The sequence below is a fragment of the Thamnophis elegans genome, chromosome 8 (assembly GCF_009769535.1).
Source record: "Thamnophis elegans isolate rThaEle1 chromosome 8, rThaEle1.pri, whole genome shotgun sequence".
NCBI lineage: Eukaryota > Metazoa > Chordata > Lepidosauria > Squamata > Colubridae > Thamnophis > Thamnophis elegans.
In genome coordinates, this window is record NC_045548.1 from 40,101,413 (window position 1) to 40,117,667 (window position 16,255).

Genomic DNA, 16,255 nt, shown 5'->3' on the forward strand with positions numbered 1-16,255 from the left:
GCAGAAGGGAACAGAAGGTGGGTTTCTTGCAAGAAGTCTACAATTGATCCCTTTCTAATAAAAATAAAGGAGGAGGTAGAAGCTCAGGGACAGAATGGACATCAGTCAGGAAGAAAGAGTTTCTATGACAGATTTTTAACAGAGGATTTCAAGATTTGTCTTGTATGCACAAAAACCCACAAGTTCTTTCAAAAATCAAGGAGTCCCTTCTGAATAGACACCTTTGGCTGGTAAAACCTTTTCTTTCTTGGTTGGTTAAAAAAACAAGTTTAATGTCAGCCTCTAATTATACTAGTAATATTTCATTAAAAGTACCAATAGTTTGATTGATTGTACTAAGATTTGATTTATTTTATCATCTCAGCCCAATCTTCTCCATTAGGCTATATGAAAGCGTCATTACAATGTATTCAGTGCTATTCTGATATTCTGCTCTTATCCGAAAGCTCAATATTGCAAATAGTAATTATATTAAAGAATGTTTGTATGGTTTTTTTCAGGAAGAAAACATTTTTGGACTTTTATTCCTGTAGTCTGAGTTTAAACATGACTGCAGAAAATATTTACTATACCCCTGGAAAAGAATATTTCATCTGGCCAACTTACATTTTGGAAGAATGTGCAGGCTTTATGGTGTATCCCATGACAGTGTTAGTAATATTGATAATATTATATTATCCACTTATATTTGCATTTTCATTCTTCTATACCACTAGTCTAGTATATTATGTGTTAGAAAAAATTGGTAATTTGCCAGAAGATAGCAATAGCAAACAATGGGATATGCCAAAGAAAATTTACGCATGGATATCAGACTTGTTTGGAAAGATATTGCATGGTAAGTAGGATGTTTTTCATTAATTCTTTAAGGCAGAGATAAGGAATTTATTTTCACTCATAGACATAATTCTTGGGGCCAACCCTTAACTGCAGTCATTTGCATCTTGAATCTCATCAGAATGTAGTAGAAAATAAAGGGGAAACTGAGGCTGCATACTGCCAATTTATATAGAATTCATTTATTAAAAAATGCTTCTACAATTAGTCAACAAACTCCCTTAATCTTTGAGGTTGCAGAACTGAATGCAGGAGCTGCCTTAATCTCAATTTAAGAAACTAATTGCAGGTATTACACACAATATCAAGTTTGCTTATGGTCACTCACACACAGTGATGTGCTGTGAGGTTTATGGCTGGTGAGGCAGTCTTCCCCCCCAACATCCCACTGTCTAAAGTGGCTTCTTTCTTTCGCCCGCCTGAGCTCTGACAGCCCACCAGCTTGCTTGCTTTTGATGGCTGCTGTTTCTGCGGCTGCCGCGGACATAGAGGTGGGCAAAAGAAAGCGGCAGCCCGGCAGCCCGCCTGAGCTGCCCACACCTGTGGCGGGTAAAAGAAAGCGGTAGCCTGCCAGCTGGCTTTCTTTTGCTGGCCCCTATGTCCGCGGCTGCTGCAAAAGAAAGAAAGCGGCAAAAGAAAGAAAGCCGCAGCCCGCCAGCTCGCTTTCTTTTGCCCGCCTCTGTGTCCACAGCAGCTGTGAACATACAGGCCGGCAAAAGAAAGTGAGCTGGCAGGCTGCCACTTTCTTTCTTTTGCCCAGAGGGAGCAGCCCAACTGAGCTGCCCGCCTCTGGGCAAAAGAAAGCAGCAGCCCGCCAGCTCGCTTTCTTTTGCCCGCCTCTGTGTCCACAGCAGCCGTGAACATACAGGCCGGCAAAAGAAAGTGAGCTGGCAGGCTGCCACTTTCTTCCTTTTGCCCAGAGGGAGCAGCCCAACTGAGCTGCCCGCCTCTGGGCAAAAGAAAGCAGCAGCCCGCCAGCTCGCTTTCTTTTGCCCGCCTCTGTGTCCACAGCAGCCGTGAACATACAGGCCGGCAAAAGAAAGTGAGCTGGCAGGCTGCCACTTTCTTTCTTTTGCCCAGAGGCGGCAGCCCAACTGAGCTGCCCACCTCTGGCCAAAAGAAAGCAGCAGTCCACAAGCTTGCTTTATTTTGCCCCCCTCTATGTCCACGGCTGCTGCAAAAGAGAGAAAGGGGCAAGAGAAAGAAAGCGGCAGCCCGCCAGCCTGCCTGAGCTACCCACCTCTGGGCAAAAGAAAGCGACAGCCCACTAGCAGAGGCGGGTAAAAGACCCGCCTCTGCTGGCAGGCTGCCGCAGACACAGAGAAAGAAAGCTCGCAGGCTGCCCTCCTTGCCTCTCCTAACCCCTTCCCTCTCTTCACTCTCAAACACACACACACATACAAAGTTGCAAAGTCCCTTCGACCCACATACCTTTTCAAGCTGTTTCACAGAGGATTTCAACTCTGCTCTTGCCTGCCATCATGAAAATGTAAAAATGTAAAAGGAAAAAGGCAAGAGCTGCCTAGGTCAGGCTGGGCTAGTTGCTGCCAGAGTGCCCAATGGATGACTCTGCTTAACTATTTAAAAAAGCCTCTAAAAAACTCCCTCTACAGGAGGAGGCAAGAGAACCACGTGACTCATCTACATAAGGAATTTTTCAGCTTTTAACCCTTGCCTAAGGGTTGCTCAAGTGATCATAAAGTCAGACTAAATGAGGCACGTGGTTCTCCTGCCTCCTCCTGTAGAGGGCACTTTTTAGAGGCTTTTTTAAACAGTTAAGCACTAAGCAGAGTCATCCACGGTGACTCTGGCAGCAACTAGCTTAGCCTGACTACAGCTCTTGCCTTTTCCTTTTACATTTTTTTTCTTTTCATGATGACAGTGGTGAGGCTCAGCCTCCCCTGCCTCCCCTGACTGCATGTCACTGCTCACAAACACACACACACAAACACAAACACACAATCGCAGCCCAGGTCAACACCCATGATCCAATTATTTTTAACTGAATACTGAGTTACAACTGGTTCTTTGGAATTTGTGGAGGCCTGAAGAATTTAAAGTAAGTGAAAAACTTTACTGGTTTTGCAATGTACATTTTCATTTTCTCACATGCACACAGACACTTATCCATATTTGTCACATCCTTCTCAGCTAGGCTGCCAAGTATTAGTCAGAAGGATGGAAGCCACCAATTACATATCGAAAGTTAACTCAAAATGCACAGGCCTTAGGATCCCTTTTATCCACCAAAGAATTCAGTTTGTTGATTCGTAGGACTTGCCGTGATCAGTTTCAAGTCTGTTGGTGGGACTTTGGGAAGGGTTTTCCATGTGCTCAGGCTCAATTTCTTTAGTCTAGTTTGGGTGACATTTTTGTTTTGTTTCCTTAAAGACTTAGCTCCTTTGTATATACTTCCTGGAGGTTTTCAAAAATAAAAAGGTCAACCATTTGACTGAGATATTATGCATTTTGTGCTTTGGCCAGGGGTTAGAGTAGAAGACCTCCAAAGTCTCTTCCATCTCTATGATTCTATGGTTCCATAATCTAGAAGACCTAATTTCTGGCTTTTTGTCTGCACTGCTTATGTGCTTGTTTCATCTTTAGTCTCATACATACATAATTTTAAAATAATAATAAGATCAACCCTATGTATACTGTAAAACTAACCATAAAATACCAGAAATATTTAGGTATAGTAGTATAGTCTGTATTGTTATTGTACAAAATAAATACAGTGAAATTGGTTTTAGACTCACTGGTGCAAAATTATAGTGGAAACTAAAAAAGAAAGAAAAAGAAAAAAACTACTCGTACGTTTCCACATGTGCATGGAGTGATTGTGGTTGTATTTAAAAGTCTGACAGTCGAAGGATAGAAACTATTCTTAAACCTATTTGTTTGGCTGGCTATACTTTGATGTCCTCTGCCCGATAGTAGAAGTGCAAAGAGACACTGACCAGGATGTAAATCAGCTCTGAGTATCTTCCTTACTCTGCTAAAGTAGCGAGACCTGGCGATGTCATCCAGAGGGCAACCAATGGTTTCTTATGCCAAATTGATCACTCTCTGCAGTGCCTTTCTGTTCACAGCTGTGAAGCCAGTTATATATACATTTTCATATCATTATATTCCTAAAAATTCAGAATTATAAAAATAAAAACCAGTATATAATCATCTTAGGAAAAGTTTTTAAAAAATCAGAGAGGATATTGTTCAGTACATTGGAGGAGCAAGACCTTATATCTAGTAAAAACACTAGCAAATGTTTTCCCTGTTGGGACAGAGAATAGAGCCTGGGTCTTCCATGTGTAATGGAGCATGTGCCTATCATCACCGGCGTACCAACCCCAAAAAGCCCTGGCCTTCTCCCCAGTGCTCTATTTAGTGACTGCAATTTGGAAAACAGTCATTGAGTGAAGCGGCCATATGGCTTCTCCTATTATAATCACAAGAAGACCTATAATATATTTTGTGCTAAGGTTTCAGTTGCTTAGAAACACATTGGCTTTACATTTTACATTAAGACATAATTTCTCCTGGTTTGGGTCTGGCCATCCAACCTAGTAATCTGTAATTCTAGTCTTTTTGACAATTAAAATAATTGGAATTTTATTTCATATGCAAAGTACAATAACTAGAGGTCTGACAGTAAACAAATTAAATCAGGAATATTTCTTCTAATCCTTGCTTCTACCACGTACAATTTTTCCTGTGCCTTAATATTAAACTCCAAATGAGCTGTTTAATTTAAACTTGTTTTTTCAAAATTGTAGTTAAGCTATTAAACATTACCATTAAATATACCTTTGGATAAAGCTGGAAGAAGCCATCTAAAGCCCATACATTCTATATATTTATAAGAATTTTGGAAAGTATCAACAGAATACCAAAATTGTATTTTTAAAAATGAATTTTTTAAAATGGACAAAATTTTCAAAGACATAAATATTTGTGGGAAAGGTTTGATGCCATTAACTAACATGAATCTAAATAACTTATAGGAAACTAGGCCAGATGTGCAGGATCACAAAAGCAATAACAATGATTTCTCAGAGGAGTCTTTTTTCTTTTTTTAGGATTCAATGTGATGGTTCCAAAAAGCACATTTGATTTAAAATATTTAGCTTGATAAGAAAAATATGCCATATTTTTATGTGATCTTCTATAGGAAACTCTTGTGACAAAAAAGTTGAAGCCATTTCATTGTTCTCCCAATAACAGGTTATGAGATTTCTGGACTAGAAAATTTACCCCAAAGACCAGCACTTCTTGTCTATTATCATGGAAACTTTCCAATCGATTATCACTGTTTTGTAACAAGGTTGTATAGACTCACTGGGAGATTCTGCTATTCTGTGATAGATGATTTACTCTTGAGTTTACCAGGTAAAAAAAATTACTATGTTTAGGCGGGTGGGTTTGGGGGGGGAGTTAATAAAATTGATTCACTAGCGTGTGAAGTCCAGTTTTCCTTTCCAAGGTCTTATTTGGAGTTATGTTATTATGGAAATACATGTATTCTGTTTTATTTTACAAGCAAGAACAGAATGATTCCTTAGGTCTGTTTTTGCAGGACTAAAACGATTCATTTCCATTCATCGCTGTGATTGTTCTACAAGAGAAAGGTGCATAAATGTTCTGAAACAAGGGCACTTACTTGGAATTGCACCAGGAGGACTACGAGAGCAGAACTATGGAAATAACCAGTATAAAGTAATATGGGGAAAACGTAAAGGATTTGCTCATGTAGCTATAGATGCCAAAGTGGTAAGCCATTTGTCTTCATATTTTTTCCTAGTGGTCTTTTAAGTGGAATATGCATTTGCAAATATTATCCATTTATTTTTAAGCTATTTGCTAATGCACAGGAGGGTGCATACAACCACAAATCAGATTTGCCAGACCAGGAAAAGAAAAATCTTATTTCTTTCAGTTCACATAATTCAAATCACTTTTTTTATTTTCATCAATTTATTATGCTAAACTATTTAAGACAATGAAAGTATAAATGCATATATTATACATTATGTCATGCATACAAATAGTATAACTACAAAAGTAGTGAAAATAAAAGTAATAATTAAAATAGGAAGGAAGGGTTGTGTTTCCTTTTGCTCTAGTAAAAAGTTGCCTATCCAACCCTAAGCAATCCATACAATGCATCAACGATTAGATATTAAAGGCAGTACACAGGAAACAAACCTTATGACTTATCCATCTATGCCAAATTTGACTGTAATAAAAAGTATGCTGCTCTCGCCACATCTCTTGGAAAAAAAATGAAAAAAATAAAGTGATAAATAATGCAAGTATTATTTATACAAGTATATAATAATACAAGTATACATAAAATTAGAAATAAAGTCATTGCCCTATAAAACTTAAAAATTGTGCTGCTCTCCTGCACTCCCCATTAAAAAAAAAAAGAAAGCCATTGATATATAAAATTTGGTGCAAAATTTGGTGGAATCAGGCAGTTAACTTGTGTTTTCTATGTTAATTCCTTTTAACAGATCTCAAAACAGGTGAGTTTTGTGTGTGTGTGTGTGTGTGTGTGTGTGTGTGTGTGTGTTTGATTGATTAGTGGGCGTATCTATATCTGCCTGGTTCACATTCAAAAAAGTTCCATCTTTACCTTCCCTTACAAAAGTGACATTGGTGGCAGCTAGTTAGAAAATGGCTATGAGAGTGAATATGAAAACTATTGAATTTAGCTTTTCATTTGATTGAAAATAAACCCATTCAGCAAATTTTAAATTTGAGATTACAAAAATTTTCAATCCACAGGTCATACATCTCATTTAAAGTACACATCTGTGCTCTAGTAATCAACTTTCAAAGTTTTCTTTTAAGAATGAAATGTAAACATGACACTTTTTCAAGAGGCAACTGGACTTCTGGATTTTCTTTGAAGATGTTTTATTTTTCATCCAAGAAACTTCTTGGATGAGAAGCAAAATGTTTTCAAACATTTGGGCAATCATGACCTGGATGACAGAATCACTATAGATATGTAAATAGTACACTTTTTTCACCAATGGAAGGTATAATTAATTTCAATTTCTTTCTTTAAATCAATTTTACAAAGTCTTAACATTTTAAAAAACTTTCAAAAAATGACTCTAAAAATCACATCTTTGTTGTATATTTGGGGAGGGATGCAAACAAATAAAGATCTCACCAAGCTGGAAAAAATATGTTTTTCTTTTTAAATGTATTAAAGATTAACTAATTCAGCAAATGGTAAACTTGAAGTGCTGAATGATTTTCAATCTTAAAGAAACAATAAACAGTAAAACTCCCAAAGGATTAAAAAGAAGAGGACCTTGAAGACCTTAAAGGCTTAGTGTGCTTTGTGGCGTACATTTGGGCAAACTCCAGATCTTGATTCCAGACAGAGTTTTGGCTGTCCAGATCTTACATCCAGTTACCTTTTCAGCCATAATGCGCCTGCAATGCAAAAAAAAATTTTGAAATTTTAGTTCATTTTCACCTCATTGGAACATTTCTGCCTCTGAATTGGAAGGTTCTAGAAGGTTTCTACCTTCCCCCAAAGGTCTACGTCAGTGTGGTCAAACTCAAGGCCTGGGGGTTGTAACCAGCCTGCTTAGGCCTGGCCCACTGGGCTGCCCTGAAAACAGCAAAAGACTCACCCGTGGTGCCTGTGTCAGCATTTGCCTGAGTATACTAGATGCCAATAACTGATCTGAAGGAGTAAATTTATCTGTAAGAAAGATGGACAAAGTTATAGGACAATGTAATAAACGCTCAATAAAAAAAGAATCATAATATTTTCATTCAACTCTTGCCTTTGTCTTCCCTTTGCATATTAGTTGGTTATGTGAAAAATAAAACTGAAGTTTAATATTAGTTTAAAAATCAGGATCTTTTGGATACATGAGCATGAAATATCAGCATTAAGAAAAAACGTTCAGCATGTCAGTACCTGAACTACATTTAGTACAATGACAAACCAAACTACATTTAGTTCAACAATGCCCTGCTGAAAAGGGATGTCATAAAAATACAATGATCTTATACACTATATTGTTCATATTAGTTGAAATAACTTTTTAATTGATGTATTTTATGTCCAACCAATACATTTTATTCCTTTCACATATTATAACTAAAAGAAGCTCATTATTTCTTTCTTTTATTTCTTCTAGCCAATCATTCCTTTGTTTACACAAAATATTAGAGAAGGATATATGGCATATGCAAACATAAGTAAGTAAAACTTTACATATTCTTGAAAATGTTATTTATTTAAGACTATAAATTTGTACATCTGCATCTTTGCTTACCATATTTAATTTGAATGAAAAATAGCTAAATGTGGGTTCTAAGCAGTGACGTGCGGTCAGCTTTAGCCCCGGTGAGGCTGTTTTTAGACTTGTGGACTTCAACTCCCAGAATTCCACAGCCAGGCATGCTCAGTTCCGATTTACAGCGAACCATTTTTCCCCCTTGCAAAATAAGTTTTCCCATTCTTTTTCTTCTCCCTCCCCCTCCTTCCTCCCTCTCTCCTTCCCTCCCCCTCTCTCAAACAGACACACACAAAGAGAGAACTTCGATCCTTCTCTCATTCACTCACTCTCAAACACAACAGAAGTTGGATTGGATATATTTTCCAAATCCAAAGACTTGAAAGCAGCTCCTCTGCCATACCCCCCCTTCCCCTGCTGCCTTCCAATCAAACTTTTTGAATTCCTCCCCCCTCCCCCACATGGACCTTTTCCAGCTGTTTCAGAGACGATTTCAACTCTGCTTCTCCCTGCCCTCCCCTCCCCTCTTGAAAAGCCAGAGCTCTGAAGTCAGACTGAGCTAGTCGCTTCCAGAGAACTCTAAAAAGCCTCTAAAAATGCTCTCTACAGGAAGCGAGAGAATACGTGCCTCATTTGAATAAGAAATTCTTCCCTTGTTAACCCTTGCTTAACTCTTAAAAGGCGAAAAAATCCTTATGCAAAAGAGGCCCCTAGTTCTCTGGCCTCCTCCTAGTTAATTCTGAGAGCAGACACCAAGCCACTGTGACTTGAAATCTGGTAGCAACTACCCTGGCTTTAATTATTTTAAGAAAATTATTTAAAATCCTTTCCTTTCCCTGAGGAGACTGGTGCGGCCCCGCCTCCCTTGCCTCTAGTGACTGCACATCCCTGGTTCTAAGTAAACTAAAAAATATATTTGGGGTAGATTAATTTGGGATTATTTTTATTTTATTATTAGGAAAACTGTTTTAAGAGGTGGTACATATTAGTTTTCACTTAGAATGTGAAAAGACTATATATGCTCTCTCTTCAGATGTCTGTCTGTCTATTTTCTTTCTATCTATCTATCTATCTATCTATTTATCTATCTATCTCTAGATATAGATTTACAAATATACAGATATACAAACACATATACTGTATACATATACATACATATGTACATATTCCAGAACTCCAGGGCTTTGGTATAAAAACTGATTTAATACATTTCCCATAACTGACATGATGTCATGGGATTACAACGCACAGGGATGACCCAGAAATTATGGATATTCAGCAAAGTTATCCATATTCTGTAAATTAATTGGTAATTATCATGGAAAGACTGCCTGTCTTGTCTTCTCTGTTTATCTGTCTACTATCTATCAACCTGCTGTTTGTCTGGCTACTTATATTTGTGTGTCTATTTATGTGTCTATTTATGTTTCCTAACTCTACTTTTTAATAACTTTTAATCTAAATTGTATTTTGCAAACTGTAAGGCTCCAAACATGATGGCTTATTTTCTTGTTTCTATACACTGCAAAAGCTTTCCATTAGTTGATTCCACTGCTGGCATTAATTATTGCATTTAAATACAGGCTCCCAACAAAGTCAAATATGAAACTCTTGGCAATCTACTAATATACATATCATATTTTCTAAAATTTGTACCCAGGACCAATGAGATGGTTTTATGAGAAAAACCGATGGTTCATCTTTCCATTGTATGGAATGTTTCCAGTTAAACTTATAACCCATATTGGAAAACCAATTCCATATGATCCAGATATAACTCCTGAAAAATTAGCTGAAAAGGTAAGCGTATTTCTATTCTAAAGAGAATATATCCATTCAAATTAAAACTTCCTTCTTTATGAAATTATAAATTCTATAATAACTATTTGCAGACAGTTATTGAAATAGACTAAGTATATATGCAGAAATATTGTTGAGTGTTTGGTACATAAATGTCAATGTAACATTATCATCCATTCATCCCTTACTGTTTAAACAGCGCTTATTCAAACTACACAATATGATTAACAGCATGTATAAATGAAAATATCCATCAAATATACAGTATATCACACTAAAGCTTCATCATGGAGGGTTCAACCTCTTCTTACCCAATAAGTTTATATTTTCAATTTATCCAATTATGGTTTATTCAGCAAACCACTGTTAGGAACAAATTAAATAAGAGGCATCAGCATGCATTCTGCTTTTTAATTATACAACTGGGTGCAGCAGCCAGTCTGGCCTAGGTTAAGGTGACCAGACGTCCCGCTTTTGGCAGGACACCCCCGCTTTTTTATGCATTTTCCCGCGTCCCGCCCGCTTTTTTAAAAGGCACGCTTTTTTTGGCGCTCGCAGCTCCCGCCCATCAGCTGCTGGGCTGGCTCATCGTTCTGTTCTATGCTACCTACAAATTTAAGCCAGCCCAGCCTGCCGCTCACTGATTTGATTGGCTGGACTCCTTAGCTGAGGACGCATGCGCGAGTCTCCATTTTATTTTGTCTTTCTTGTTGGGGTTGCAGCTGCGCTTACTGGTGGTGAGTAAAATAAATCATGTTTTGTAAATAATGTACTTATTTTATTCTTATTGTCTTATTTGGTACCGTGGGAATTGGGAGGCGCTGGGCTGGGGGGAGGAGACAGCCCCCTTCTCCCCCTTTGGCTTTGCGGAGTTCACAGCCAGCCCCTGTGCTGCGCTGGCACGGGCGGCAAGTCTGGATAGAACCATGTGGAAGTTCTCTGCGCGACCGGCAGCCGCTTTTTACTCCCGAGTAAAAATTTTACTCGGGAGTAAATTTTACTTACTCCCGAGTAAAAATTTTACTTGGGAGTAAAATTTACTCCCGAGTAAAAATTTTACTCGGGAGTAAAAAGCGGCTGCCGGTCGCGCAGAGAACTTCCACGTGGTTCCATCCAGACTTGCCGCCCGTGCCAGCTCAGCACAGGGGCTGGCTGTGAACTCCGCAAAACCAAAGGGGGAGAAGGCAGGGGGCTATCTCCTCCCCCCAGCCCAGCAAACAGAGTCCGTTTTTCAGCCGTGCAGACACCTTCCACGTGGCTTCCGCGGCTCTCGCAGCCCGGCAGAAGCCACGTGGAAGTTCTCTGGCCGAGGTGAAAAACAGCCGCCGCCCCGCCCGCCCTCCCCGGCTGGGCTGGCTTAAATTTGTAGGTACATAACGAAACAATGAGCCAGCCTGGGCTGGGGAGCCTCCCCCGCCCATCAGCTGCTAGCTAGCTCGCTGGGCTGGCTCATCGTTTCGTTATGTACCTACAAATTTAAGCCAGCCCAGCCTGCCGTTCACTGATTTAATTGGCCTGGACTCCAGCCAATCAGTGAGCTGGCTGGGATGGAAAATTTTCAGCACGCCATGTGCTGAAAATTTTCCATCCCAACCAGCTCACTGATTGGCTGGACTCCTTAGCTGAGGACGCCTGCGCGAGTCTACATTTTATTTCGTCTTTCTTTCTTGTTGGGGTTGCAGCTGGCTTACTCACTGGTGGTGGGTGTGTGTGAGAGAGAGAGAGAGAGAGGTAATTCATAAAATCACTTCCCCCTCCAGCCATTCTTCCCCGGCTTTCCTACAACTGACATTTCTGCCACTGCATGGTTTTTTTTTAAAAAAAATTGTGGCGAAGGCTGTTTGCTTCAAGGTGGCTTGCCTCGTCATTTGGGGCGGGGGGAGAGGGCTCTGCCTTAAGCAAGAATTGCATTAAAGACCAGAGCAACAGGTATTTCCTTATTTGCCTGGAGATAGATAATTCCTAGGGATACTTGCCATGTTCTTTCATCTGTGTGTGTGTGTGTGAGAGAGAGAGAGAGTGTGTGTGTGTGTGTGTGTGTGTGTGAGAGAGAGAGAGAGAGAGAGAGAGAGAGAGAGAGAGAGAGAGAGAGAGAGAGAGAGAGAGAGGTAATTCATAAAATCACTTCCCCCTCCAGCCATTCTTCCCCGGCTTTCCTACAACTGACATTTCTGCCACTGCATGGTTTTTTTAAAAAAAAAATTGTGGCGGAGGCTGTTTGCTTCAAGGTGGCTTGCCTCGTCGTTTGGGGCGGGGGAGGGCTCTGCCTTAAGCAAGAATTGCCTTAAAGACCAGAGCAACAGGTATTTCCTTATTTGCCTGGAGATAGATAATTCCTAGGGATACTTGCCATGTTCTTTCATCTGTGTGTGTGTGTGTGTGTGAGAGAGAGAGAGAGAGAGAGAGAGAGTGTGTGTGTGAGAGAGAGAGAGAGAGAGAGAGAGAGGTAATTCATAAAATCACTTCCCCCTCCAGCCATTCTTCCCCGGCTTTCCTACAACTGACATTTCTGCCACTGCATGGTTTTTTTAAAAAAAAAAATTGTGGCGGAGGCTGTTTGCTTCAAGGTGGCTTGCCTCGTCGTTTGGGGCGGGGGGGGGAGGGCTCTGCCTTAAGCAAGAATTGCATTAAAGACCAGAGCAACAGGTATTTCCTTATTTGCCTGGAGATAGATAATTCCTAGGGATACTTGCCATGTTCTTTCATCACCATGACGATCTTATTTTTTTGAGCTAAATGTATTTTTCCAGTTTGAATTGGGCATAATCTTTTTTTATTGATCCACTGTCAGGAAGAGGGATTATAATTTAAAACAGATGATTTCAGTGGCATCTTTTTTATTAATTTAAATTTCTTTCCGTTCTCCATACCCATCTTCTTGTATCAAATAATAGCTGTGGATTCATTGGTATTAAGTGTATATGTTTGAAGCAGTGCAGGAAATCTTGAAAACTTATGAATTTCTCTCCCCTCTGTGGCATTAGGCCTTAGTATCTGATTTGCTATATAACTTAGCAGTAGTTATTAGCACTCTTGGTGAATGATTCCCTTTTCTCAAATTATCTTGAACAATAGTTTGCAGTGTTTTCATATTTTGCATCCAGCTTTTTAAATTTATTATTAAATAATTTGTATTCTATCAGGGGCTTTCAGCAGTTTACAGCAACAAAAATGCCAAATAAAATTATATTATTATAAAATCATTGTAACAATTCCACAAAAACAATAAAAAGAAAATCCAGTGATAAAACCATATTAAATCCCAATGGCTCTAGAAGACAGAATAATTTGTACAGCCTTCCTGAATGGACAGCAGGTTAGGGGTCCCTGCTCTGGAGGAGGTTTCCAAAGGATGGGCACCAGCTGAGACCTTCCTCCTGAGAAAGCCCTACCTTTGTCATGAATGGGATTACAGGGCCTCCCCAGAAGATATTTAAAGCTCTGGTAAGATAGCTTTGAGGGGGGTGGTCTTTAAATATTTGGACTTTAAGCTGATTTTGGAACATCTGTAAATTTGAAAGCACAAAAAATGCTATTGGCTTGTTTCCAGATGAGTCATTTACTGTAAGGAGTATAGGCTCAATGTATTTTAAAATAATATTTTATTTATTGTGCATATGATTTTTTAAAATAGTGGTATTCTGTGTTGATTCTTTTTTTAAATTGTCTTAGACTATTTAAAAAAAGATTCTATCCAAAATAAATTGAAACAAGCCATTTTTAAAATTTCTATGCACAATACTTTGAAATGGACTCAGGAGTCATGATTGACACTGAGTGAATTTGCACTTTTAATAATCAGGAAGATACAATGGCATTGAAAAAAGTGACTGATGACCATTTTTCACACTTAGCGACCATTTTCACACTTAGCGACCGTTGTGGCATCCTCATAGTTACGCGATCAAAATGTTGATGTTTGGCAACAGATTCATATTTCTGATGGTCGCTAAGTGAGGAGTCTCGAGGAGGGGGAAAACATTTAGTGACCAAAGTTACAATGGCATTGAAAAAAGTGACTGATGACCATTTTTCACACTTAGCGACCGTTGCGACCATTTTTCACACTTAGCGACTGTTGCAGCATCCTCATGGTCACGTGATCAAAATTTTGTTTGGCAACAGATTCGTATTTATGCTGGTTTCAGTGTCCTGGGGTGACCTTTTGACAAAAGAAAAATTTTTAATCAAGCCCCCCCCCCCCCCCGGTCAAGGGCGTCCCTCTTTTCCAATCTGAAAATCTGGTCACCTTAGCCTAGGTCAGAACAAGAGGATGTAGAAGAAGGCTTGAACACCATCTCCAGCCATACAGCATAATTCCAACTCTTCTGCAAGGGCATTTCTAAGAAGGAGAAGGGATGAAAGTTTGTGTTTTTACATGCAAAGGAGGAATATTCTATTTTATAGACATTGCTGCAAATGTTCAACTCCGTTTACCAGGGTCTTATTCTGGCCCACATGAACTTACTCTTGGTTACAGCACACAAAAAGAGACAGACATTTGTACACCATATTTTTAGAGATTTATAGGAAAATGTGATTTATCTGAATATGAATGGTATAACATGAGCAGGAAGAGAGAAAAAATCTTGCCGTAAGATGAAATCAAAGATAACATTGGTTTTCAAATGTACGTTAAAGACTCTGATGAAGAGCAAGTTAGAATTTTATATATGTGCTTAAATATGTGATGTGTTCTGTTAGAGTCCATATATTGTATATTTAGTTCCAGGATGTTCTCTCAATAGTTCCTGAACCATAAATCTCAATTAAATCTATTTTTCCTCTTTTTTTTTCTTCCATTCCATCCCACTCCACTGTTCCATGCCACTCCACTGCTCCAACAGACTCAAAGGGCAATAGAAGATTTACGGGACAAACACCAAAAAATCCCAGGAAGCATATTGCAAGCTCTTCGGCAACGCTTTGATGCACATGCCAAACATAAATAGTGATATAACATCAACAATCTTGTGGATAAGATATGTGCATATGTAGCTAATATGTGTGTATGTGTAGTGCATGCGTTCCATCAGGCACTTTTTAAAAACAAAATGTCAGGGCAAGACTGAGATGGGGTGAAAACATTTATTTCTTCAATGTTTTTAAATCTCCAACACCAGATTAAATTACATACTAAGGTACCAAAAGTATTGCGTGATTCTCCCCCCCCCCCCCAAACTCTTATGAATTACATTTGAGAAATCCTGATGAACTGGAGGATGACTGGATAACACCAACTGTTATTCTAATTTTCAAAAAGGAGAAAAAAGAAAACACATCAAGATATAGGCCCGTTACTCTGATGTCAATACGCTGAAAAATTTAAGAGTGCATACGGTTATCATAAAAGAACTTATCATTAAACACTTTGAAAACAATTACTAGAAACCTGTCTTACCTTATCTAATATTTTTAGATAGCTTCCTTAGTAGACTTTAGGAATTTTGTGAAGTTAGTATGATATATCTTACTTTCTTTACAAAGAAGTTGACAGAGTATTTTATTCTGTGCAGCAGGATATTAGTGAACAGGTTACATGATGATTGATTGAGTGCACTGCTGACTTGAAAATTATTCTCAAAGAGTGATCATCATTCATCAAATACAGAGATCACACAATATTCAGTTGGGAATCCTGTACTCTTCAACAATTTAATTAATAACTTATATTAATTAAGGTGCTCAAGAAACAACTTACAACTAGATACTAGTAAAACAAAGGAGATGGTGCTAGATTTCCGGAAAAACAAAGAGGAGTCTTCCCCATTGTATATCGAGGGGAGTTGTGTGGAGAGGGTTTCCTCTTTTAAATTCTTGGGGGTGCTTATTAGTCAAGATCTCACCTGGAAAAACAACACGTCTCTGGTGATTGGAAAGGCTCAACAGAGACTTCATTTCCTTAGAGTCCTGCAAAAAAATCAGGTGGAACAACAGCTGATAATCTCTTTCTATCGGTCCACCATAGAAAGTGTCCTCACATACTGCATTACAGTATGGTACGCAGCAGCGGACAGGAAGGTACTGCAGAGAGTGATCAATTCGGCACAAGAAACCATTGGTTGCCCTCTGACACCCTCTGTTTTAACACATTTCCAGATATCTCAAGACTGGATAGGATAATTCATACCTAGAAAACATAAATCGAATTCACTAAAAATTAATAGGGTACAGAAATAGCAGGAAATGAAAATTTAGCTCATATTAATGCAACTGTATGCAATCAGAAATAATTCAGTTGTCTCAGAATAGAGCTATGAAATACCTAGACCAGTAATAATACTTTAAAGGGAGTGGGAATTGTAGTTCAACAGACTCAGACACAACAGAAAGCAAATACAATTTTAAGC

General features: G+C 38.8%; 1 protein-coding gene across 1 annotated transcript; it reads left to right on the forward strand.

Moving 5' to 3' along the window:
- The first annotated feature begins 529 nt into the window (after positions 1-529).
- LOC116512714 (transmembrane protein 68-like) lies at positions 530-15,022 on the forward strand. The gene is made up of 6 exons (XM_032223336.1): positions 530-838; positions 5,059-5,223; positions 5,411-5,604; positions 8,007-8,067; positions 9,766-9,905; positions 14,753-15,022. The coding sequence occupies exons 1-6, from the start codon at positions 547-549 to the stop codon at positions 14,855-14,857; spliced, it is 957 nt and encodes a 318-aa protein (XP_032079227.1). The 5' UTR covers positions 530-546; the 3' UTR covers positions 14,858-15,022.
- The last annotated feature ends 1,233 nt before the right edge of the window (positions 15,023-16,255 follow it).